The following is a 27,739-nucleotide window of genomic DNA, read 5'->3' as shown; positions in this document are numbered from 1 at the left end:
AGGGAAACAACCAAAGAATTTCTTTTGACATTTATTTATACTAAGAACTCCATGTCCTCTCTCACTAGTTTTATTAAGTATAGTCTGTTTCATCAATTATCTAGCAAAGAACGAAATCATTTTCTCTGCAAATTGTAATGATTTTACGGTCTAACAAGTTACAGAAAAGAACCGAAAAGAGCATTCATACATATTGTATAGAATTAAAGCAATGCATAAATTCATCGTACAGCGGATATAGGTACTAACCAAGCGGACATGATCGATTTTGAAATATCACAATAACGAAAATCTTTGTTTTGTTTTATCAACATTCAGTGTACATTTCTGAATCCGTGTCCGTTCACGCCCATTCACGTTCGCACCCACTCTTTCACTTTCGCACCCTATATGTTAGCACCCACAGTCTGTTCGCACCCTACATGTTCGCGCCCAATTTTAATTGGTTTTGTGTTTAATAACTTTGTAATCAAGTTTAGGCAAGTGTATTCTTATAAGTATATTTGTTGTCATTGTTTCAAAATAAAGTGAGACAGCATTTTTTTTTTGTGTTGAATAAATTTTAATCATGTTTTGGATAGTGTATTGTTAAAAATAATAATAACCCTTTCTAAATAAAGTGGGTTTCTGTCAACGTTTTATTTTGTGTTGAATAACTCTTAATCATGGTTTGGTTAGTGTATTGCTATAACTTTGTTTCATTGACTTGTTTCAAAATAAAGTGAGATTCTGACTACGTTTTTTTTTGTGTGTTGAATAAATTTTATCATGTGTTGGTTATAATAGTGTATTGCTATATTTTATTGTTTCATTGTTTCAGATCAAAGGGACCAAGCTGTTAAAATAATTATCTTTTGTGTTTTTCATTTCAGTATTCACACCAAAGCAATTTAAAACAACAATCATGATTTTCCAATTATTCAACTGGAATTTGAATTAAAATTGGGCGTTGCTTCATTCCACGTTTTTTACCTGTCTCTTCCTAAATGATACTTTATCCATTTATACATGCATGGATATTTCATTGTTATTCAACTTTTTTAAAAAAACAATCATGATTTTCCAATTATTCAACTGGAATTTTAATTAAAATTGGGTGCAAACGTGTAGAGTGCGAACGGACCTTGAGTGCGAATGTGCGAGGTGCGAACGTGTAGAGTGCAAAGTGTATTTGGCGTGAAAGGACCTGATACCTACATTTCTCAACATCTGAAATTCCTGCTCCAAATTAATTATCAATTTTTAACAGTTTTTTTGTGACAAAAATGTCGGTTATTGATTTGGGGATGTACAGCGGGCAGTCGGGCGGGGGATCGCTCGTGCTGCAACCAAATGTTGTCCGTGCATTTACTCATGAACCGTTCATCCAAAGCTTATATCTTATTATTATTTTAATATGTTGTTACTGACAACAAAATGAAGGTCAAGTTCAAGAATGACAATTTTGACTTTTACCATTCAGGAGTTATGGTTCTTGAAAGATTGAAAAATGGCGTGTCCAGTCGTGTCCGTGCATTTACGCATGAACTGTTCAACCTAAGCTTCCCAAATTTTATATGTTGTTACTGAAGACAAAATGGAGGTCAAGTTTAAGAATGACGATTTTGACTTTTACCATTCAGGAGTTATGGTTCTTGAAAGATTGAAAAATGGCGTTTCCAGTCGTGTCCGTGCATTTACGCATGAACTGTTTAATCAAAGCTTCCCAAATTTTAATATGTTGTTACTGATGACAAAATGGAGGTCAAGTGTAAGAATGACTATTTTTAATTTTACCGTTCAGGAGTTCTTGAAAGATTGAAAAATGGTGTTTCCAGTCATGTCCGTGCATTTACTCATGAACCGTTCATCCAAAGCTTTTCAAATTTTAATATATTGTTACTGATGACAAAATGGAGGTCAAGTTTAATAATCAGGGATCTCCATGGATGAAAATTGAACGATGGAGGAACTTTCACCATTACAAACCGTGTCTACGCTGTACAGTGTAGCGCGATCTGAAATATTTTATCCCGCCATACAAGGAATGGTGAACATGCTAATTCATTGCTTATTTAAATTACATTTATTTGAATTTTCATTATAGAATTAAAAGTATCAATATTTTCATTTATTGCCGTTTTTAACCATTCAAATGCCAAGTCTTCATGGTCCCCCCTTAGTCGAGAATGACCAAAAGCTGTCATGAAGGTCCCCATGTAGATTTCTTGTATTTTTGGTAATTGTTATGGGGGTAAAAAATCATATGATGTGGAGTTTATTTTTCATGGACACTGTCAAATTCAGAACCCATTACCGGTATGGCTGATTTGCAGCAACAACAAAACAATTCGTACAGGTTATGTAAAAGGTTAAAGAGATTTGTAAAGCAAACGTTGACAAATGAAAAGGTTTTTAATGACTTTATCTGGCAAATTGATGCTGTGCAACATGCATCTTTTGAGTCTGAATAGAAACCGGAAACTCGGATGTATCAATTTGATTGTAATATATATACGAAATGAATTCGGAATTACGATACCATATTTCTTTACAGGAAATATTTAAGTTTTTACTTTTAAAGTAATTTTAAATTATCGTTACAGCAGTACTCGAGTTATTTGCGATGAAATAATATTAACTGTTTTGTGTCTTATTTTGTACTCCTTAAAAAAGGGGGATGCTGATTGCGTAAGTCAAAATAAAGCACGTGTTCGACTTGTTAAACTGTTTTCTTTGTAACTGGATTATTAATTTATTTATTTAATCTAAATTATCATAATCATTTGCTGAAACTTAGTTGATTAATTCGACAAATGGATCGTCTATCCTCAGATAGTAATCTCCTGTCTGGTTTGTTGATCTACCTGTACAAGCTCAGGTACAAGTGATTAGCGATCTTAATCCGGATATCCCTCATTATAATTTATAAAAAAAATGGCATCGGGCTACAATAAAACGATGAAGTTTAGAACGATGATGGAAGACAATTTAACGATGGCAGAAGACAATTTAACGATGGCGCAAGTTATTTGACGATGGCGCAGGACATTTGAATGATGGTGGGGCGCCATCGTTAAACAGGCCATGGAGATCCCTGATAATGTCGATTTTGACTTTTACTGTTCAGGAGTTATGGTTCTTGAAAGATAAAAAAAATGGCGTTTCCATTCATGTTGCATTTACTCATGAACCATTCAACCTAAGCTCTTTCAAATTTTAATATGTTGATACTGATGACAAAATGCAGGTCAAATTTGATATTGACGATTTTCACTTTCACTGTTCATCAGTTATGGTTCTTGTGATATTGCCAGGACACAAATAAATGTTAATAAATCCGGTTTGCTGTCGTTGTGACAGCCTCTTGTTTCCTATTTATAAGACAACTTTTATATTCTAATAAGAACAATTAACTTCATGTAAATGCGCAAATAGTTGTGAATGTCAACACCAACTTTCAATTTCGATACAATTGTAGAGACATTTACATATTTTACCTGAAAGAAAGCTAATACAGGGCAAAAGTAATAGTTACCAATCATAAATCTACCTGTGATTACTCATTCCTTGAAACTTTTTGGGTAATAAACGAGTATGAAAATTTTGTTTTTGTGTACGGTGTACAGCAACTTAACTATGCAATGTACAGAAGGATTTATGTGGTCAGCTAAACACTGTACACAACTGTCAGATACAACTATACTTATTACACACGCACAGTGGCCTTCCATCTGAACAACAGTTGCAATGAACATAGAATTATATCGGATGAGACGAGTGCCAACTTCTTTGACAAGTATTTGCACATGTTTTTAGTAATCATTCTTGTTTAGGGAAAATAATGAGACATCTCTAATCATCAACATACGACCAAATATTTCCTAAAACAACAATTATGTTTAGATTGAGGTACACATTGATATTATATGAACAAAACAAAGATTTTCATTACTGTGTGAGGTCAAAATCGATCATGCCCGCATAGATTTAATATACTATTTTCTTCAAGATTTATCAAAATTCAGTCCTTAGAAAAATCAATATAATTATTCCAAACCAGTCATATACAATGTATAGACCTAAGTCTTTCAAAGGAGGTTAGGCAGCAACCATTTGATTTTCTGGGGGGAGGGGGGGGGGGCTATGGTTTTTTTTTTGGGAAAAAAAGTTTGTAACCAGTTTTTGGAGAAAAAAAAAATTTTCTTTTGATTCTGAGAAAAAAAAATTGTTTGTTTCACCCTGAGCTGCCACTATATGTAATGCTAAAATTGAAAGAAAAAAATTGTTTTCGACTTGTCGCAAAAAAAATAGATTGTTTTTCGCCACAGGATGAAAAAAAAAGTTTGTACAGAAAAAAAAAACATAGCCCCCCCCCAGAAAATCAAATGGTTGCTGCCTTACATGTACAAGTGATAATGTAAATACTAAACTTTAGAATATAAATAAATATCTTTAGCCAATGAATTCAAAATACCTATTATATCTATTTAATTTCACAAATATGTACTAAATTAGCATTATGTAAATCATTTAAAAAAAGAAACGTAAAATTTATGGTTTTAAACAAGGGAAATAACAATTCAATGACATAAATTAATAATCCTTTCTGTCACATACATTGCCTTTTTAAATGGGGGAGGTTAAGGCAATATTTTTCAAGTCAAATTTATTAATTTTTGTAAATATTTAATGACTATTATTGTGTAATGCTTGGATTAAAATTTAAGTACTTTTTATACGACCGCAAAAATTGAAAATTTTTTGGTCGTATATTGGTATCACGTTGGCGTTGTCGTCGTCCATCATCGTTGTCGTCCGAAGTCATTTGGTTTTCGCACTCCAACTTTAGTAAAAGTAAATAGAAATCTATGAAATTTAAACACAAGGTTTATGACCATAAAAGGAAGGTTGGGATTGATTTTGGGTGTTTTGGTCCAAACAGTTTAGGAATTAAGGGCCAAAAAGGGCCCAAATAAGCATTTTTCTTGGTTTTTCGCACAATAACTTTAGTAAAAGTAAACAGAAATCTATGAAATTTTAACATAAGGTCTATGACCACCAAAGGAAGGTTGGGATTGATTTTGGGAGTTTAAGTCTCAACAGTTTAGGAATTGGGGACCAAAAACAGGTCCCAAATAAGCATTTTTCTTGGTTTTTGCACAATAACTTTTGTATAAGTTTATAGAAATCTATGAAATTTTAACACAAGGTTTATGACCACAAAAGAAAGGTTGGGATTGATTTTGGGAGATTTGGTCCCAACAAATTAGGGGCCAAAAGGGTCCAAAATTAAACTTTGTTTGATTTCATCGAAAAATGAATTATTTGGGTTCTTTGATATGCCAAATCTAACCGTGTATTCAGATTCTTAATTTTTGGTCCTGTTTTCAAATTGGTCTACATTAAGGTCCAAAGGGTAAAAAATTAAACTTAGCTTGATTTTAACAAAAATTGAATTCTTGGGGTTCTTTGTTATGCTGAATCTAAACATGTACTTAGATTTTTCATTATCGGCCCAGTTTTCAAGTTGGTCCAAATCGGGGTCCAAAATTATTATATTAAGTATTGTGCAATAGCAAGAAATTTTCATTCTGCAAGAAATTAATTTCCAATTGCACAGTATTGCGCAATAGCAAGAAATCTTCAATTGCATTGTATTGTACAATAGCAAGAAATCTTCAATTGCACAGTATTGCGCAATAGCAAGAAATATCTAATTGCACAATATCGCGCAATAGCAAGAAATTTTCAATTGCACAGTTTTTATGAAATATTCTTTGAAAATTGGAGTTATCTTTCTTTGTCCAGAATAGTAGTTGAATCAACTTAAATCATTGTTTTATACAATATACAATGTATATTCACTTTTACTACCAACTAATAAATTAAAACAATCTTTAGTAAATTACCATTCAGTGATTACAAGCACTTTTTTTTACATTTTAACATTTTATGATGTATTTAAATGAGTAGTTATTGTTGCAAATTTCATTAGAAATTTGAATTGAGATCAGTTTTGGAATACGGTAATGGATGATGTGAAAAAAAATTGGGGGGGGGGGGGGGGGGGGTTGTTCTCATATCAGATTTCATAGATAAAAAGAAAACTTCTTCAAACATTTTTTTGAGAGGATTAATATTCAACAGCATAGTGAATTGCTCAAAGGCAAACAAATTTTTTTAAGTTCATTAGACCACATTCATTCTGTGTCAGTAAACTATGCTGTGTCAACTATTTAATCACAATACAAATTTAGAGCTGAATCCAGTTTGAATGTTGTGTCCATACTTGCCCCAACCGTTCAGGGTTCAACCTCTGTGGTCGTATAAAGCTGGGTCCTGCGGAGCATCTGGTTTTATCATGAGGCCAGATATAAACATTCTGAAACTGATTAAACTAGTAAGGGAGACAACTACATATGCACTTTCATATTTAGTCAATGTGCATCACTATGCATTATATTTAAATTATGTGGCGAAGATGATTGATTATGTGCAATACAGTGACTGTAACTATTATAAGAAATAGATGCAAACAACAGAACTAAAGGTGGAAACAAGCAAAGAATTACTGTCCATTCAAGATAATTGTCTGTGTCTTGTGAAAATAAGTTGTGATTGCATTGGGCAACTTCCTGTAAAATATAGAGTTATTGTCCTTTAAAACCCAACGACAGGTACAATGTAGAAAGGCTATGGGAATGTAACAATTATAAAATAATTATTGTTACATTGGAGACTAATTGCCGGAATGCAGTGTTGGGTAATTGGGTATTGATACAATACTAGTATGATTGACAACTGCCATTATCACTAAACAATCAGAGACAAGGTAGACCTTTAATTACAATGCCCCACCTCCTAATAAACTGTCGATAAAATTCACCACATTGCTTATCAACCTCAGTCTTACATAACAGGCCCTGCAATATACATCTGAATATACAAATATTTGACCTCATAATTGAATACACAAATGTATATGTCATGTACAAGTTGCAATTTTGTACAGATTATAACATGTACCAAAATGTTGGACATGTTATAATTCAAAATGTTGTACATGTTATAATTAGTACAATGCCAAAATACAAGTTATAACATGTACAAAAGTACCTCATACATGTTACAACAAAATATTTCAAGAAGAAATCTTCAATTGCACAGTATTGTACAATAGATTTGTTAGATCTTTGACCACATTAACTTTGTGACAAAAACCTATTTCAATGTAGGAAATAATTCTATTGAATGTGTTAAACAATACAAATATCTTGGCATAGTCATCCAAAATACTTGAAACTTTAATGAAGCCAGAAAACAGTTATTCCAAAAAGGTCAAAAGGCCAGTTTTAAACTTTGTAAAGATTTGAAATCATCAAATCCGCCTATTAAAACTCTTTTGCATTTATTTGATCACTGTATACAGCCAATTGTAACTTATGGTTGTGAAAATTTGGGTGTTATTAACATTACTTCTAAAAGGAAAAATTTATCCCTTTATGACATATTTAAAGATTGAGAGTTTGTGAAGCTGAATTTAAAATTTTGTAAGTATACTATTGGTGTTACAAAGATGTGCACAAATGTAGCAGTCCTGTCTGAATTGGGTAGATATCCTCTTTATATAAATTTGCTAATACATATGTTTATGTATTGGCATAGACTAGAGAATTCTGAATCTCCATCTGATTTATTGAAAAGTGCTTATGCTGAGTTAAAAATGATTGAGAGTAAAGCTCAAACTAGCTCCAATAATTCATGGCTCTCTAATATCATTTAAAATTTTTCTATAGTGAAACATTGGGTATTGACCTAAATATATGTAAAAATTTAGGCAAAAATAAATTTAAAGATTTACTGAAAAAACAGCTCAAATTAAATTTTCAAAATGATTGGGAGAAAATGCGAGATTTTTATTTACAGAATCAAGGCAAATTGGGCACTTATTTTTCATTCAAAAGGTCATTTGACTACAAAAATTATTTAGATTTAAAGCACCCACAAAAACATTTGTTAACAAAATACCGACTCAGCAATCACTGTTTAAGAATAGAAACTGGCAGACATGAACGAATTACCAATGTATATGGTAAATATGAAATATTACCTCGACATGAGAGGATATGTTTATATTGTAATTCAAATTGTATTGAAAATGAAATGCACTTTCTTCTGGAATGCCCTCTTTACAATAACCTCAGAAGAGATGTGACTGATTATATAAAAAAATACCCCAGTTTAGATAATTCAAACAGAAAAGATCTTTTTTCATGGATCATGATTAAAGAAGATAGCAGATTTTTATCTATTTTATGTGCATACCTCGATAAAGGCCTGCAACTTAGAAAATCAAAAAATTAGTTAACTTAAATACTCTAAAAGATATCAAAATTATCTCCCCTTGATCACTGATTCTTTCCTCATGCATTTGAATTATTATTTTATGTTGCTTTAATCACTCTGTAATGTTTCTGTCATGTTGTAATTAATGTTATGCTCTTAATGGGCACTTTAATTTGGAAAATAAAAATATTGTATTGTATTGTATATTATGTCAAAAATTTGATCACAATCAAAATTCAGACAGAATCAAGCTTGAACATGTTGAATATTGTGACCAAATTTGCCCCAACTATTTAGGGTTCAACCACTGGGGTTGTATAAAGCTGCGCCCTGTGGAGCACCTGGTTATTATAAGTGAATATATATATATTTGCAATCAAGAAAGAATCCACATTTCAATAAAATAAGTTTTTTAATTTGTTTACATTGAAAAGGTACATTTTCAATGCCCTGTGTAACGAAAAATACTAAATTAAAAATTGATCAAAAGGCACTCTACAACTTTTAATCTTCAATGTCATATAACCTCTGTTTCAACTTACAAAATGCCCAAAAACAACATTTTTAGATTATTTTTGTTGACACTTAAAGTTCTTAGGCAATAGCTTTTGATCTAGATTTTATGTCTTACAAGGATAGTTGGTAACATTTACTAGAAGAATATTTGAATTGCATTTTTTTTTTTTTTAAACATGTTCAGAACAGGCAACATTATTTGGATAAGATACAAACTGCAGTTTAAATAAAATTGTGCAAATTAAGAGACCCATATTACATGTATTATTTAATTTGAGCTCATTTTATCCTCATACCGGTACTGGAAAAGCATGTTTCCTTCTAAAAACTTGCTGTTAATGCATTTTTCAGCAAAAGTGCTTTATTGATGTTCATTTTTCCCCACCATACCTTAATATGAAATTATTCAATCTACTCTTCTAATCTTTCCATGAGTGATTTCCATCACTTTGATTATTCTTTATTTACAATGTCAGTTTCTACAAATCCTGTATGTTGTTTACAGAAGAATGTTTTAGTCTGACGCATTTTACTCTTGCGATGTTTATATTATATTGTGAAGGCTATTTGGTGATGTTAACATTTGCCAACATGTTTAAACTGGTGGAATAAGTGCTTTCAGTGAGTCCAGATATTATGTGATCGTACTTTCATTCTTATTGACGAAAATAATTAAGCATCAAAACTATTAGTTTTAAGTTTAATAAATCTACATGATAGCGTACATGTACATTGAAGTGCATTAATATGTAACGATAATGCAATATAACCGTAGACTCAAATATTATTGTTACATTCGTAATTAATCGGATCCTTACCCAACCCTGTATTCTGGCAATTAGTTTCCAATGTAACAATAATAGTATCCTTGTAACCGTAGCCAGTGCCTTCTTTCAATGGCAAATTATACTATCCTTTTACATTTAATGTATGGTAATCGTTATGAGTCGGCTAACCAGACTTTTAAGGGGGGTCAAACTTATCAACGTTGGTTCAATCATTATGATGTCGCTGATATGTCCTTGTCAAAGTAATTAAGTCTTGGACAACCTATTCACGTCACGAACGTTCATAAATTGTTTATAAGTCCTATCTACATGTAGCTCTTCTTTAAACCGTACTATGACCGAAAACGGAAAAAAAAATAATTTCTGCATTAAAGGGTCCCAAAAATTTTTCGCCTCACTCAGCTCGGCAGTATTTGCTTGCACATCGTTTTCTTCTAGCTACGCCCCTGTATGTATGTGTTTAATGATTATAAGATGGATCATGTGACCTGTCACTGGTATGATAAACAAACTTAAATGGGAAAACTTACAATCCCGCAGAATGAATACAAAGCTTGTTTTGATTTATTAACTTATTTTATAAATAATATTTAAGCCACTGTGTCAAAATACATGTAAAGTAGTTTCTCTGGGTAATGTCACATTTTACATGTTGTATACTTAGGTTTAATTGTTTTTTTAAAACAAACATGAAAAAGTAAAATAATAAGATATACATGTATAAGAACAAAACTAATAATGACATTTGAATTCTATTTCTCATTTCAATTTGGAGAACCTGTCAATTATAATGACAACAATATATGTTTAGGTTTCATAGACTCATCAAAATAAAAATTGTCAACATATAGAATAAAAAGAAGATGTGGTATGATTGCCAATGAGACAACTCTCCACAAGAGACCAAATGACACAGAAATTAACAACTATAGGTCACTGTAAGGCCTTCAACAATGAGTAAAGCCCAGTTTATTTCATTATTAACATCAAGGTCATTTCAATTTTTAGAGGATTTTTAGACATACACGTAGACCTGTATGTCTTGGGAACTTTTTTCTTCTGTTTTTGGGGAGCAAAATTTCTGAAAGCTTCATGTTGTCAAAAAATATGTCATTTATTTGAATGAATAATTTAAAAAAAATCTATTTTGATATATTCAGATAAATAATTTCATTAACTGGAAAACAAATTCATCTCAGAAAAAGAGAATTTGGAACACTTAATTATAGAACAAAGTGTAAAAATGTATGATACCTGTGTACGGTACATAATAATTGATATGCACTATAATATTGCATTTTCTTTTCAGACAAACAGAATGCCTCTTCACTGGGCAATTTCAGGTGGTCATACAGAGATTGTAGAATTTCTCATCAAACAAGGTGTGCCAGTAGATGCCAGGGATGAAGTAAGACAAGTTATTGGAAGAAATTTAAATGAAAAATTTCATACTGTACCGGTATTTTAACATGGTTGGCTTTTTGGTCTGAGACCACAATTGTCGTCCCTTGATTTTCGTTGTCATTTTTCAAAAAAAGAATGTCAAAATCACATAAGTCATTACATAACTTGTTTAACTGTTGCATCGCATTTACTTCATGATTTTTCCTACCATTTTCCTAAAATCGTTCGAGAGCAATTAAGGGAAGGCAACAGATTAAAAATAAAATGATTTAAATGACTTGAAACAACAATTTTCTCAGTCATTGCTAACGTTTCTTTCGATTTTGAAGTCAAAATTCTAACCGGATGATTTGCAACAATACTAAAACGAACAATTCCGTACTTATTTCCTGGATTAGTTTGGTTTATGAAGGTGTCATACCACCAATTAAAAGTCCCTATCTGTTCAACCAAATTTTGCAATTTTCACAGCTTTCTAAATATTTTACCTTAAGCTTAACTTCATAGAAACTAGGTATATGCTGAATTGTACAGGTGTCACCTTTCTGCATGCCAATTTTCAACATACATTCAAAATCATATAAGAAAGAAGAGAGCTCCAGAAAGGAGGAACCCCTAAAAATAACCCCTGGTTTTCTGGAAATCTTTTAAATTAGTATACCATGGAGCGCATTAATCCTCAATTTTAAATGCAAACTCCTAGACAGGTAAAATTTGGCTCAAAATGGTTTTAATATATTTCTCTTTCAACAAAAGTTTCATTTCTGCAAATTTGTTGGTTAGTTTAGGTGAACAATGACAACAAATGCACTATTTTTTGTCCGAGTAGGCCTACTTTCACATACGTTCTAAATTTCTAAATTTGAGGGAGTAATTGGTGGAATGACACCTCAAATTCATAGGAAATCATTGGCTTTTTATTTTTTTTTACCTTTGATAGTGTTTGAAAATTAATGATAGTAGTTGGACTTGCTTTTTATACGACCACAAAAGTTTTAATTTTTCGTTGTATATTGCTATCACGTTGGCGTCGTCGTTGTCCTGCGTCGTCGTCATCCTGCGTCGTCGTCCTGCCTTGTCGTAGTCCAAATACTTTTAGTTTTCGCACTCTAACTTTAGTAAAAGTGAATAGAAATCTATGAAATTTTAACACAAGGTTTATGACCACAAAAGGAAGGTTGGGATTGGTTTTGGGAGTTTTGATCCCAACATTTTAGGAATTAGGGGCCAAAAAGGTTCCAAATAAGCATTTTCTTGGTTTTCGCACTATAACTTTAGTATACATGGTATAAGTAAATAGAAATCAATGAAATTTAAACACAAGGTTGATGATCACTAAAGGAAGGTTGGGATTGATTTTGGGAGTTGAGGTTTGAACAGTTTAGGAATTAGGGGCCAAAAAGGGGCCCAAATAAGCATTTTTTTTGGTTTTTGCACCATTACTTTAGTATAAGTAAATAGAAATCTATGAAATTTAAACACAAGGTTTATGACCATAAAATGTTTGGTACAGTTTTCAAATTGGTCTACATTAAGGTCCAAAGGATCCAAAATTAAACTTTGTTTGATTTTGACAAAAATTGAATCCTTGGTGTTCTTTGAAATGCTGAATCTAAAAATGTACTTAGATTTTTGATTATTGGCCCAGTTTTCAAGTTGGTCCAAATCGGGGTCCAAAATTAAACTTTGTTTGATTTCATCAAAAATTGAATAATTGGGGTTCTTTGATATGCCAGATCTAACTGTGTATGTAGATTCTTAATATTTGGTCTCGTTTTCAAATTGGTCAACATAAAGGTCCAAAGGGTCCAAAATTAAACTAAGCTTGATTTTAACAAAAATTGAATTCTTGGGCTTCTTTGATATGCTGAATCTAAACATGCACTTAGATTTTTGATTATGGGCCCAGTTTTCAAGTTGGTCCAAATCAGGATCCAAAATTGTTATATTAAGTATTGTGCAATAACAAGAAATTTTCAATTGCAGAGTATTCAGCAATAACAAGAAATCTTCAATTGCACAGTATTGTGCAATAGCAAATATTTTCAATTGCACAGTATTGCGCATAAGCAAGAAATCTTCAATTGCACAATATTGTGCAATAGCAAGAATTTTCAATTGATTGGAGATAGTTTTTCTATACTTTCTTTCTTTGTCCAGAATAGTAGTTGAATCAACTTAAATCATTGTTTTATACAATATACAATGTATATTCACTTTTTCTACCAACTGATAAATTAAAACAATCTTTACCATTCAGTGATAACAAGCACTTTTTTTTACATTTTAATATTTTATGATGTATTTAAATGAGTAGTTATTGCTATTTCTTAATTTTTTTTGAGAGGATTAATATTCAACAGCATAGTGAATTGCTCAAAGGCAAAACAAACATTTTAAGTTCATTAGACCACATTTATTCTGTGTCAGAAACCTATGCCGTGTCAACTATTTAATCACAGTCCAAATTTAGAGCTGAATCCAGCTTGAAAGTTATGTCCATACTTGCCCCAACCGTTTAGGGTTCAACCTCTGCAGTCGTATAAAGCTGCGCCCTGGGGAGCATCTGGTTTTAGCATGAAATCATTTTAATTTACAATTAAGGTTCTAATCTGTGGAAGAGAATTTCAAGCATGCGTATTACATAGTAAACAAAGCCTGTGTGTTAGGAGTGAAAAAATACTTTTTTCTATGTAAATTAAAGTTTTAATTTAGTATTAAATCTTAATTGACAATTGTCTTACCTGAAAAGTAATTAAATAATGAAGACAGTTGTTATGGAATTTTAATTTCTTTATAATATTAGTTCTGAGCTTGTGATTAATAGCCAAGTGTGAATTAAAAACACAGGTAAAGAGATTAGCGATCATTAGCCAATAGCTCCCCGAGTCATTTATATAGTCATTATTTCTGTTAGAAAATAAAGTTTGTCCTAAATTCCTATTACTCGTTTCAATTTAGGACAAAATACTTTCAGTTTAGGACAAGACTGGCAAATATGACTGTTTCCAGACCCTCTTTCAGCAGCTTAACAATGATGTGTTCACCCTGTATGACCGTGATACAAATAAATCCCGACGTTGACGCGTTCGAAGCAATAATCAGAACAACATTTGGGATGACAACAATTTGGAATGCCTTTCTAGAACTTATTTTAGTATATATAAATATGTCAATGTGCATGTTAGTTTATCTTTTCAATTATACAGTTGTTGTAAGTTTTAGATATTGCATAGAACGTTTGATAAAACTGCTAGATGCAAAACGCATAGACACGGTGCAATTTCATACGTTTATGAGATAAACAATGCTGAATATCTTTTCATGCATACACATTTGCGTATTAATACCTTTAGCAATAATAAATCACTATACGTTGAGTTTCTACGTGTCTTCAAATGTTCCCTAGAACTTAGAATAGACGCATTATCATACTAAATAAGTTTTCTCCGACTGTATTGTTCGTTTCACTAAATGTGTCGCGTTCGTTGTGCGTTTTTAAATAATCACTGTACAGTTTGTTGACACAAAACCGTCACAAATCACTTTCTTGTCAAGGTATTCAAGGTGGTGTCAGCGACTCTTTTTCTGTATTTTATTGTAAATGTTTATCTGTGAACTTAGTCAAATTAGTTGAACTTAAAATATTAGTCATACAAAGCCAAAATGTCAATGTTTAATCAGCGTACATCTGATAGGAATGTTTCTATTGAAAATTGGGACTTTAAATGTTATTCCTGATGAAATGAACAGTTAATAAATATATTTCAGAGGAAATAAAGTTTCTAAAAGTAAAGTACAGACAATAGAACTTTTATGACTTGCTTTGCACAATTTTAGGCTCTTCCAAATGCCGATGTTGGTCCAAATTTGCCTAGATGAAAGCAGACATAGAAGATAGTTGAACTTATTTTGCCGAATGACTTGCATGGCATTCAAATTGATTTTTATACGACCGCAAAAATTTAAATTTTTCATAGTATATTGCTATCACGTTGGCGTCGTCGTCGTCGTAGTAGTTTTTAGTTTTCGCACTCTAACTTTAGTAAAAGTGAATAGAAATCTATGAAATTTTAACACAAGGTTTATAACCACAAAAGGAAGGTTGGGATTGATTTTGGGAGTTTTGGTCCCAAAATTTTAGGAATTAGGGGGCAAAAAGGGCCCAAATAAGCATTTTCTTGGTTTTTGCACTATAACTTTAGTTTAAGTAAATAGAAATCTACGAAATTTTGACACAAGGTTTATGACCACAAAAGGAAGGTTGGGATTGATTTTGGGAGTTTTAGTTCAAACAGTTTAGGAATAAGGGGCCAAAAAAGGGCCCAAATAAGCATTATTCTTGGTTTTCGCACAATAACTTTAGTATAAGTAAATAGAAATCAATGAAATTTAAACACCAGGTTTATGACCACAAAAGGAAGGTTGGTAATGATTTTGGGAGTTGAGGTTTGAACAGTATAGGAATTAGGGGCCAAAAAGGGGCTCAAGTAAGCATTATTCTTGGTTTTCGCACCATAACTTTAGTATAAGAAAATAGAAATCTATGAAATTTAAACACAAGGTTTATGACCATAAAAGTAAGGTTGGGTTTGATTTTGGGTGTTTTGGTCCCAACAGGTTTTTAGGAATAAGGGGCCCAAAGGGTCCAAAATTGAACTTTGTTTGATTTCATCAAAAATTGAATAATTGGGGTTCTTTGATATGCCGGATCTAACTGTGTATGTAGATTCTTAATTTTTGGTCCCGTTTTCCAATTGGTCTACATTAAGGTCCAAAGGGTCCAAAATTAAACTTAGTTTGATTTTAACAAAAATTGAATCCTTTGGGTTCTTTGATATGCTAAATCTAAAAATGTACTTAGATTTTTGATTATTGGCCCAGTTTTCAAGTTGGTCCAAATCGGGGTCCAAAATTAAACTTTGTTTGATTTCATCAAAAATTGAATAAATGGGTTCTTTGATATGCCAAATCTAACTGTGTATGTAGATTCTTAATTTTTGGTCCAGTTTTCAAATTGGTCTACATTAAGGTCCAAAGGGTCCAAAATTAAACTAAGTTTGATTTTAACAAAAATTAAATTCTTGGGCTTATTTGATATGCTTTATCTAAATATGTACTTTGATTTTTGATTATGGGCCCAGTTTTCAAGTTGGTCCAAATCAGGATTCCATATCAAGTATTGTGCAATAGCAAGAAATTTTCAATTGGACAGTATTGCACAATAGCAAGAAATATCTAATTGCACAATATTGTGCAATAGCAATTAATTTTCAATTGGAGTTATCTTTCTTTGTATAGAATAGTAGTTGTTAATATATGTTGGAAATTTGCCAGACATGACTATGATGTCATTTTCTATTTTTATTTGCCAATAACTTAATGTAAATAACTTCATTGGAAATTTGCCAATATAAAATGTTGCTGATGAAGCTTTTTTTCCTTATCTTATCTAAAATGTTTTTAGATAATGTATGTTGGACATTTGCCAGACATGACTATGATGTCATTTTCTATTTTTATTTGCCAATAACTTTATGTAAATAACTTCATTGGAAATTTGCCAATATAAAATGTTGCTGATGAAGTTTTTTTTATTGTTTTATACAATAAACAATGTATATTCACTTTTACTACCAACCAATCTTTACCATTCAGTGATAACGAGCACTTTCTTTTACATTTTAATATTTGATGTATTTAAAAGAGTAGTTATTGTTGCAAACTCCATTAGAAATTTGAATTGATATCAGTTTTGGAAAAAGGGAAACGGGGATGTGAAAAAAAAAGGGGGGGGGGTTTAAATTTTTCTCATTTCAGATTTCATAAATAAAAAGAAAATTTCTTCAAACATTTTTTTGAGAGGATTAATATTCAACAGCATAGTGAATTGCTCAAAGGCAAAAAAACAGTTTTAAGTTCATTAGACCACATTCATTCTGTGTCAGAAACCTATGCTGTGTCATGATCAACTATTTAATTTTAGATTTAAAAAGTTTGAAGAAGAAATCTTTAATTGATTTGTAAAATCTTGACATTTGTTTTGTGTAAAAAAAAACCATGTAATGTCAAAAATTTGATCACAATCCAAATTCAGAGCTGTATCACCCTTGAATGTTTTGTCCATACTTGCCCCAACTGTTTAGGGTTCGACCTCTGCGGTCGTATAAAGCTGCGCCCTGCGGAGCACCTGGTTGGTTATTATCTTGAATATTATTATAGATAGAGATAAACTGTAAACAGCAATAATGTTCAGCAAAGTAAGATCTACAAATAAGTCAACATGACCAAAATGGCCAGTTGATCACTTTAGGAGTTATTGCCCTTTATAGTCAATTTTTAACCATTTTTCTTAAATCTTAGTAATCTTTTAGAAAAATCTTCTCTGAAACTACTGGGCCAAATTTAACCAAACTTAGCCATAATCATCATTGGGGTATCTTTTTTAAAAAAGTGTGTCCGGTAACTGGACCAAACCAAGATGGCCACCATGGCTAAAAATAGAACATGGTGGTAAAATGCAGTTTTTAACCGGATTTTTGTGACAAAAATGTCGGTTATTGATTTGGGGATGTACGGCGGGCAGGCGGTCGGGCGGGCGGGCGGCAATCAAATGTTGTCCGTGCATTAACTCATGAACCGTTCAACCAAAGCTTTTAAAATTTTAATATGTTGTTACTGGCAACTAAATGAAGGTCAAGTTCAATAATGGCGATTTTGACTTTTACCGTTCAGGAGTTATGGTTCTTGAAAGATTGAAAAATGGAGTTTCCAGTCGTGTCTGTGCATTTACGCATAAACTGTTCCACCTAAGCTTCCCAAATTTTAATATGTTGTTACTGATGACAAAATGGAGGTCAAGTTCAATAATGGCGATTTTGACTTTTACCGTTCAGGAGTTATGGTTCTTGAAAGATTGAAAAATGGAGTTTCCAGTCGTGTCCGTGCATTTACACATGAACTGTACTACCTAAGCTTCCCAAATTTTAATATGTTGTTACTGATGACAAAATGGAGGTCAAGTTCAATAATGACGATTTTGACTTTTTACCGTTCAGGAGTTGTGGTTCTTGAAAGATTGAAAAATGGTGTTTCCAGTCGTGTCCGTGCATTTATGCATGAACTGTTTTACCAAAGCTTCCCAAATTTTAATATGTTGTTACTGATGACAAAATAGAGGTCAAGTTCAATAATGACGATTTTGACTTTTACCGTTCTGGAGTTATGGTTCTTGAAAGATTGTGAAATGGCGTTTCAATTCACGTTGTTGCATTTACTCATGAACCATTCAATCTAAGCTTTTCAAATTTTAAGATGTTGATACTGATGATAAAATGGAGGTCAAATTTGATATTGACGATTTTCACTTTCACCATTAATGGTTCTTGTGATATTGCCAGGACACAAATAAATATTAATAAATCCGGTTTGCTGTCGTTGTGACAGCCTCTTGTTGGCTTATAACTCAAAAACCAAAGCATTAAGAGCAAAGCTGACAGAAAGTAAAATTGTTGATCAGGTCATGATCTATCTGCCCTGGAATTTTCAGATGAATCGGATAATCGGTTGTTAGGTTGCTGCCCCTGAATTGGTAATTTTGAGGAAATTTTGCTGTTTTTTTGTTATTATCTTGAATATTATTATAGATAGAGATAAACTGTAAACAGCAATAATGTACAGCAAAGTAAGAACTAAAAATAAGTCAGTATGATCAAAATAGTCAATTGACCCCCTAAGGAGTTATTGCCCTTCATAGTCAATTTTTAACAATTTTCTTAAAATTTGAAGATTTTCAATAACATTTTCCACAGAAAGTACTGTTATAGATAGAGATAATTGTAAGAAGCAAGAATGTTTAGTAAAGTAAGATCTACAAACACATCACCATCACCAAAACACAATTTTGTCATGAATCCATCTGTGTCCATTGTTTAATATTCACATAGACCAAGGTGAGCAACACAGGCTCTTTAGAGCCTTTAGTTAAAATTTTAATAACTTTCTTAAACTATCCTGGATTTCTACCAAACTTAGACAGAAGCTTATTTATGATTATAAGATAGTATCCAGAAGTAAATTTTGTGAAAATAAAATTCCATTTTTTCCGTATTTTACTTATAAATGCACTTAGTTTTTCTGCGGGAAAACATTACATACACTCTGTGGTTAAAGTTTTTTAAATTCAACTTTCTTAAACTATCCTGGATTTCTACCAAACTTGGACAGAAGCTTATTTATGATCATAAGATAGTATCCAGAAGTAAATTTTGTGAAAATAAAATTCCATTTTTTCTGTATTTTACTTATAAATGCACTTAGTTTTTCTGAGGGAAAACATTACATCACTCTGTGGTTGTAGTTTTTAAAATTTTAATAACTTTCTTAAACTATCCTGGATTTCTACCAAACTTGGACAGAAGCTTATTTATGATCATAAGATAGTATCCAGAAGTAAATTTTGTGAAAATAAAATTCCATTTTTTCCGTATTTTACTTATAAATGCACTTAGTTTTTCTGAGGGAAAACATTACATCACTCTGTGGTTGTAGTTTTTAAAATTTTAATAACTTTCTTAAACTATCCTTGGTTTGTACCAAACTTGGAAAGAAGCTTGTTTATGATCATAAGATAGTATCCAGAAGTAAATTTTGTAAAATGACAAATCCATTTTTTCCATATTTTACTTTAAATGGACTTTTTTTCTGCCAGGAAACAACACATTCACTCTGTGGTTAAATTTTTTAAAATTTTGATAACTTTCTTATACTATTTTTTATTTGTACCAAACTAAGACAGAAGCTTGTTTATGATCAAAAGCTAATATCTAGAAGGAAATTTTGTTAATATTTTGTACCTGTGTATCTGTATTTTACTTATAAATGGACTTAGTTTTTCTTCAAGTTAACATTACATCCAGTCTGCAGTTAAAGTTTTTAAAACATTTATTAGATTCATAAACTATCCAGGATTTTTTACCAAACTTGGACAGAAGCTTCCTACAATTCAAACATGGTATCAAGCGGAATATTTTTTCCCTCATTTTTGTTGATCCTGCAATTTACAGCAAAAGTAGGCGAGACACTGGGTTCCGCGGAACCCTTACAAATTTTTTTTTAAAATGGCTTTATCCGCCCCTGCTCCTTGTGATATGCTATACGCACAAGACTATTTTAAAGATCTAGTTTGCTGGAGCTCGCCTTCACTAGTTTGATCGTAGTATTTTAAAAACAGGTTCTGTTATTTTACTTGCAAGACAAAATAGAAGACAAATCAAAGACGATATAATATCAATGGGTGTTCATCCATTGTCATTTTTAAAAAAGTGCATTTATTATATGTCATTACAAGGAATTCCAAAAATAAATAAAATCTTTTGGCTTTTAGTTGGAGGCTGTGCAGCACAATTTTTTTTTTTTTTTACTTGTAAGGTGTCATTTAATCACACTTTTGTTGCATGTTTTCCCCAACTTTTTTATGTGCATGTCTTGTTGTATGCTCATTTTAAAAATTATACCCTCTACCGTAAAAAAATATATATATGATGAACTATGTATTTAAAGCACGTCCCGACTTTTTCATGTGCATGTCTTGTATGTTCATTTTAAAAATTATACCCTCTACCGTAAAAAAAGATATATATGGTGAACTATGTATTTAAAGCACGTCTTATTTTCTCCTACCTATAGGATAATACTCTCATATAAATATGTTTTATATCAACACCATTAATCATTTGATACAAAAAAGGTAGTTATACAAATACGGATATTTATTAGAATTGACGATCATCCTTTAAAAGTTACGGTCATCATTTAGAAATTACGGTCATCCTTTACAAGTTACGGTCATCCTTTACAAATTACGGTCATCTTTTAGCCAATTACGGTCACCCTTGTTATGAATTGCTGATTTTGTTACAGTCATCTTAGCAATTTTTTTAAATCGAATTTCCTGTTTCATGCACATTTCTCGGAAGTAATTTGTGATTTCCATGTGAATCTTTTATAAATTTACATCGTATTAATGTCTCCTTTGTAAAGAAAATGATATAGAAACACTGTAACAGACAATACAGATACTGACCTATTTCTTCATCCCACATCTTGGGATGACCGTGAATGCAGTTACGGTCATCAGCTTTACCCCAGTGAATTGGTGGAGAGCAACACTAACAGTCAAGTCACTGTAAATAACCTCCCTTTAGTTTTTTTTTTTTTTTTTATGAATTTCTTATATATATACAACATAGAGAGGAGATATGGAATATTACATGTATTATTTTTTTTAAAAGCAATGGGGGTATCATGGCACAGCTCTTGCTTTAAGATTGGAAATACCATCCTCATCCATATCAAATTGTGTTTTAAGCCTATTTTCAGGATCACAATTGTGTAATCTGGTCAAAGGATCAGTAAAATTGTGAAAGTGGGCTGGTATGAAGTATGTTTCATAGTTGATCAACTTTAGTTTATGAACATAACTGCAATTTTAGATATTACAAAATATTTGTATAAGTAGAACCTCTGAATTACATGAAAGGCATATTAACATTTGATACAAAAATACAATACATAGCAGTAATATTGATAGCAAAGTTTATAAAGTGTACATAATGATGTCTCCTAAAACAATTAAAAGTGTGTTTTTATGCCCCACCTACGATAGTAGAGGGGCATTATGTTTTCTGGTCTGTGGCTCCGTTCGTCTGTGCGTCTGTTCGTCCGTCTGTGCGTCCGTCCGTTCAGGTTAAAGTTTTTGGTCAAGGTAGTTTTTGATGAAGCTGAAGTCCAATCAACTTGAAACTTAGTAGACTTGTTGCTTATGATGTGATCTTTCTAATTTTAAAGCCAAATTAGACTTTTGACCCCAATTTCACGGTCCACTGAACATAGAAAATGAAAGTGGGAGTTTCAGGTTAAAGTTTTTGGTCAAGGTAGTTTTTGGTGAAGCTGAAGTCCAATCAACTTAAAACTTTGTAAACTTGTTGCTTATGATATAATCTTTTTAATTTTGAAGCCAAACTAGACTTTTGACCCCAATTTCACGGTCCACTAAACATAGAAAATGAAAGTGGGAGTTTCAGGTTAAAGTTTTTGGTCAAGGTAGTTTTTGATAAAATTGAAGTCCAATCAACTTGAAACTTAGTACATATGTTCCCTATAGTATAATCTTTCTAATTGTAATGCCAAATTAGATTATTACCCAATTTCACGGTCCATGGAACATGGAAAAGGATAGTGCGAGTGGGGCATCCGTGTACTTTGGACACATTCTTGTTTTTTATTTGTTATTCTTTGAAAAAATTCATGTGATCTTATTGCAGACTGGATGGACACCATTAATGATAGCAGCATCAGCAGGAAGATATCAGATTATTTTAATGTTGATAAGAAATGGTGCACAAGTTAATGCAGTCAATCAGACAGGACAATGTTCTTTACATTATGCTGCTTCAAAAAATAGATATGAGGTAAGAGTTCAAACAAAGCAGGATTCTTTAAATAGTATATATATTACAATTAGGAATAAGCTGGTTGTAGTCAGTTTTGTTTTGGTTTTGTTTCGATCTTTTGTCAGGGAATTTGTTGTGTTAAGGTACAATGGGGTCACAAATTAAAATCTTCAAAATTTATGTTACAAAGTGTAGTTTATATCATGCATATCATTTCAAAAATTTAACAAGAGTGCACATGCTTAAATGTACATGTCTCGCCTTCTTTACTTACTATTCATTTTATGTTGATAGTCCTTTATATAAAGCTTTAATACTAGTATCACTGTTTTCACATAAACTTAACATAATTCAAGAAATTGAGGCCAAGGTCAGATGAACCAAACAAGAAATACATGTACACATTAGATGATTACAATCATTCAATACACCAAATATAGTTTACCTATTGCTTATATTTCTAAGAAATAGACTTAACCAAGAAAACCTTACATTGACAAATGATCCATGAAAATAGGGTCAAGGTCATTTGAACCATTCCAGACAGACATGTACACCTTATGATCAATATATGCATTAAATATAGTTTACCTATTGCCTATAGTGTTTAAGAAACAAACTTAAACTTAACATTGACCAATGAACTATGAAATAAGGTCAAGGTCAGATGACACCTTCCAGACAGACATATTATACACCTTACAATCATTCCAGACAACAAATAGAGTTGACCTATTGCTTATAGTTCAAGAAAAACAAATCTATACCAAATCACAAAATCTTAACACTGAGCAATGAAGCGTGAAAATGAGGTAAAGGTAAAATAAAACCTGTGAGACTGACATGTACATCCTAAGATATTTCCAGTCACAGGATGCTTGTTATTTATAGTTATGAATTTAACTAGTGGGGGAATAATTGGGCCTCCATTCCATTTATCAAAATAAATTTGATATATATTTCAGATAGCAGAAATGTTACTTCAACAAGGTGCAGATCCAGATATAGGGGACCAGTACAATAATACCCCTTTACACAGAGCAGCATCTAAAGGACATGTCAAATTAGTTAAACTGCTATTGCAATACAATGTTGATGTTAATTATAGAGATTCACAGAATAGTACACCATTGTAAGTAATACTATGTGTAAAAAAGACGAAATTAATCTGTATAGAAGAAATACACTAAAAAATTGATTAATAGTAAAGATCTATATTTGTATGCTTCTGCCAGTTAGGGCTATTCCTTTAAAAAGGAGGTACTAGGGTCTGAAGACATTTTTTAAGTTCCCCCATTACCAATGGGAATGTACCATATATCTTTTTTTTCTTTTTCTAATGTTCCATGTATCTTAACACCAACCAACAGGAAGTCGTTTCATATAATACAAGAACCAAGTGGAATATATCTAACTTATTTTATTTAATAAGAGAAGGGGGCATTAAGTGTTACCTTTGACAGAGCATCATTCCCATTGTCCCCAAAGTATTTTTAAATATTATAACCATGCAAGCTTGAGAAAGATCATTTGTGTCATTATACATATTCTGCTTTAATTTTTAGTTTATTGTCAAGCCTGCAGCTTCTGTCAAGAAAGCTCAATCATAGGGATAGTGATTTGCATGATTTGGGGGTGACAGTGACATTAACAAACTTCTTAAATGCTGAATATTTCAAAAGGTACAAAACATGGATCCTCCAGATTCCCCATTTCCATTCTCAATTTCATCCTTCATACTTTGTATATAATTGTCTTATACTATGAAGTTTCTGTCTGTCAATAATGTCCATTGTCCTTGTCCTCATTTTCATGGTTAAGTGACTTCTTGAAAAAAAAAGTTTTTAGAATTCTTTATTTGTCTCTTGTTATGAGTAATAGGATAACTATATTTTGTATGTGTGTACCTTGCATAGCATAGATTACCTTAGCCGTATTTGACACAACTTTTATGGAATTTTGGATCCTCAACAAGGATCTGGAAATTTTTCACCTAATTTCGGTCATTTTGAGATAACTTAAAAGTTTGAGACCTTTTTCAATAAAAGATGGTCAAAATCACATTACTGAGTGTGCTCATTGTCATACTTGTAGCCTCAAGGAACTCGTTGTACTGTTGCTTGCATTGCATTTACTGATGAATTTTCCTACCATTTTCCTAAAATCATTGAAGAGCAGTTAAGGGAAGGCAACAGTTTAAAAATGAAATGATTTTAATGACTCAAAATGATAAATTTCTCAGACAAGGCTTACGTTTCTTTCGATTTTGAAAACCTATGTTTTGCAAAATTCTAAAACGAGCAATTCCGGACTCATTTCCAGGATAAGTCTTGTTTATTAAATTCACAGGAAATCATCGGCTTTTTAAATTTTTACTTTTGATAGTGTTTTTGAATATGAATGATAATAGTTGCACTTGCTTTATCTAGCATAAAATTATTTTCAATTTACAATTAAGTGTCTAATCTGCGGAAGGGGATTTCGACATGCATATTACATAGTAAACAAAACATGTGTGTTAGTAGTGACAAAATACTTTTTTCTACGTAAACTAAATCAAGTTTCAATTTAATTTTAAATCAGAATTAATTTTCTAATAGCTGAAAAGTAAAATTAATTATGAAGACAGTTGTTATGGAATTTTAATTTCTTTATAATATTAGTTTTGAGCTTGTGATCAGTAGCTAGGTGTGAAATAAAAACACAGGTAAAGAGATTAACGATCATTAGCCAATACTTCCCCAAGGCATTAATATGGTTATTAGGAGGGCCCTCAGGATTATAACACTATACTGGAGTGGCAGTTTTATTACAGGAAAGGATACCAAAACAAAAACAAGTTCAAAATGGCAATTTAGAAACTCGACCTCAAAGTAATGACCGAAATTATTTCTGTTAAAAAATAAAATTTGTCCAAAATCCCAATTCCAGGTTTAGGACAAACACTTTTAGTTTAGGACACAACACTGACAAATATGACCGTTTTCGAACCCTTTAACCTCAATGCTCTTCAACTTTGTACTTGAATGGCTTTATTAATATTTTGACATGAGCGTCACTGTTGAGTCTTATGTAGATGAAACACGTGTCTGGCGTACTTAATTATAACCCTGGTACCTTTAATTTGATAACTATTGCAAGGTCCTCATGTCCATGAGACAGTTTTCACCTCATTTTATGGATCTGTGAAGAAGGTTAAGTTTTTGTGGTTAAGTCCATATCTCTAATACTACTGTGGATTCATTTATTTTCATGGACTTTTGGTAAAGTCTGCCTACATTTCTTTAGACAATTTGTAATTGGTTGAACATTTAAATTCTTGGTTCCCCTCTACGCACGAAATCCATGAAAAATTAATATCCAACAAATATTAATGAATCCAAAGGATAAACAATCAGTCTACTATATCTGTTGTATGGAATGATTGTAAGGTGTACATGTTCAACTGGCAAGTGTCATCTGACCTTGACCTAATTTTCATGGTTCAGTGGTTAAAAGTTTTATACTACTGCAAACAAATTTTTGGGTTTGTATAATGCTACAATGTTGTCATTGGCATTGTCTGAAACTGTGTCGTTGTTGTTGTCCGAAGATGCATTTGGTTTCTGGACAATAACTTTAGTTCAAGTGTATGGATCTCTATGAAATTTTACAAGAAGGTTCAATATCACAAAAGGAAGATTTGTATTAATTTTGGGGGTTGTGGTGCCAACAGTTTGGGAATGAGGAGCCAAAAACAAGCATTTTTATAAGACCGCAAAAAATAATTTGTGTCATATAATGGTATCATGTTGTGGTCGTCTGCGTCATCAGCGTCGTCTTCATCATCGTCCGAAGATGCATGGTTTCCGAATAATAACTTAAGTATAAGAAAGTAGAAATCAATAAAATTTTAACACAATGTTTATAACCACAAAAGGAAGGTTTGGATTGATTTTGGGGTTATGGTCTCAATGGTTTAGGAATGAGGGGCAAAAAAAAGGGGCCCAAATAAGCATTTTTGTAGTTTTCAGTCAATAACTTGTGTTTAAGTGTACAAATTTCTCTGAAATTATACCACAAGTTTCCATACTACAAAGGGATGGTTATGAGAGGTTATGGCTCAAATCATATAGCAATTAGGGGCAAAAAAGGGGGAAAACAAGTTTTTTTCTGGTTGAAGGACAATTTAAAAGCAGTGTAAGGGAGGTAATCCAATTAAAATTTAAAGAATACTGTTATATATATATGTTTGATTACTTGATAACCTCCCTTACACTGCTTGAAAATTATGTATTAAGAAATGATGATTGTCTTGAGATGTGTAGTAGCTGTAAATTTATTTTTAGAAGTTACTTTTAATTAATATTCATTTTTACCATGACTATGTCATTTTATATCTTAATAATCGGTTAATTGGTTAATTGCAAGTTTTCCTGGTTAAGTTTGTTTCCTAGATACTATATCCAATAGGTCAACTATATCTAAAGCATGTAATGATTAAAAGGTGTATATGTCTGTCTGGCAGAGTTCATCTGACCTTCCCCTCTTTTTCAGGGTTCACTGATCAATATAATGTTTTCTTAGATACTTTGTGCAATAGGTCAACTACATTTTAGGCGTGTTTGAATTGAATTTTAGTTGTACATGTATTTTCATTTTGGTTTATCTGACCTTGACCTCATTTTCATGTTATGTTTATGTGAAAGTTGAAAAAAGCTGTATTTTTAGGAATATCAACATGAAATCAATGGTTAGTAATAAAGGTCAGAATTTCAGTGTGCACTCTTGTTATATTTTAGTAAAAGTATAAAATAGTTCCTTTCCCAGCCTAAATGACCTTTATATATTCATGATATTGTAAAAAGTAGTGAGTAAGTTCCATATATGTGTAAATTTTAATGGCTCAATAAATATTTTTTGTTGAATAGTCCAAATCAATGCATATTTCTCTTTTAAATAGACACTGGGCATGTGAAGAAGAAAGAGGTGAAGTGGCTCAACTGTTGGTAGATCGGGGTGCTGATATTGCTTCACTTAATAAGGTACCTAACAGAATTTAATTTGTGCGATTTTTACTATTTTCATGGTAAAAACAGTAAAAAATGTTTCCATAATAACTGTTTGTCATACAACATAAAATATTAATAGAATTAAATCAAACTCAATTGGTATATGACCTCGCCTGGACAATACAGTAAAACATTTAAAAATTTATTTAGCATTTTGAAAATTTATTGCAAATGTATACGTGTACCGTAATTGGCAGAG

The 27,739-nt window shown here is 31.8% G+C and overlaps 1 protein-coding gene across 3 annotated transcripts in view; it reads left to right on the top strand.

Moving 5' to 3' along the window:
• The window catches only part of LOC139488802 (26S proteasome non-ATPase regulatory subunit 10-like), a 42,443-nt gene that overhangs the window by 2,678 nt on the left and 12,026 nt on the right, over positions 1-27,739 (top strand). For 2 of the 3 annotated variants that reach the window (XM_071274722.1, XM_071274720.1), the window contains exons 2-5: positions 10,942-11,040; positions 22,361-22,507; positions 23,455-23,621; positions 27,432-27,513. In XM_071274722.1, coding sequence (XP_071130823.1) covers positions 10,942-11,040; positions 22,361-22,507; positions 23,455-23,621; positions 27,432-27,513 — 495 coding nt within the window. Of the gene's footprint in view, positions 1-3,020; positions 3,042-10,941; positions 11,041-22,360; positions 22,508-23,454; positions 23,622-27,431; positions 27,514-27,739 lie in introns of those variants that run through there. The other variant, XM_071274723.1, reaches the window with a different exon arrangement.

Source organism: Mytilus edulis, chromosome 9 (genome assembly GCF_963676685.1).
Source record: "Mytilus edulis chromosome 9, xbMytEdul2.2, whole genome shotgun sequence".
Taxonomy (NCBI): Eukaryota; Metazoa; Mollusca; class Bivalvia; order Mytilida; family Mytilidae; genus Mytilus; species Mytilus edulis.
The sequence above is the reverse complement of the archived record's forward strand: the minus strand, read 5'-3'. Positions and strand labels throughout refer to the sequence as shown.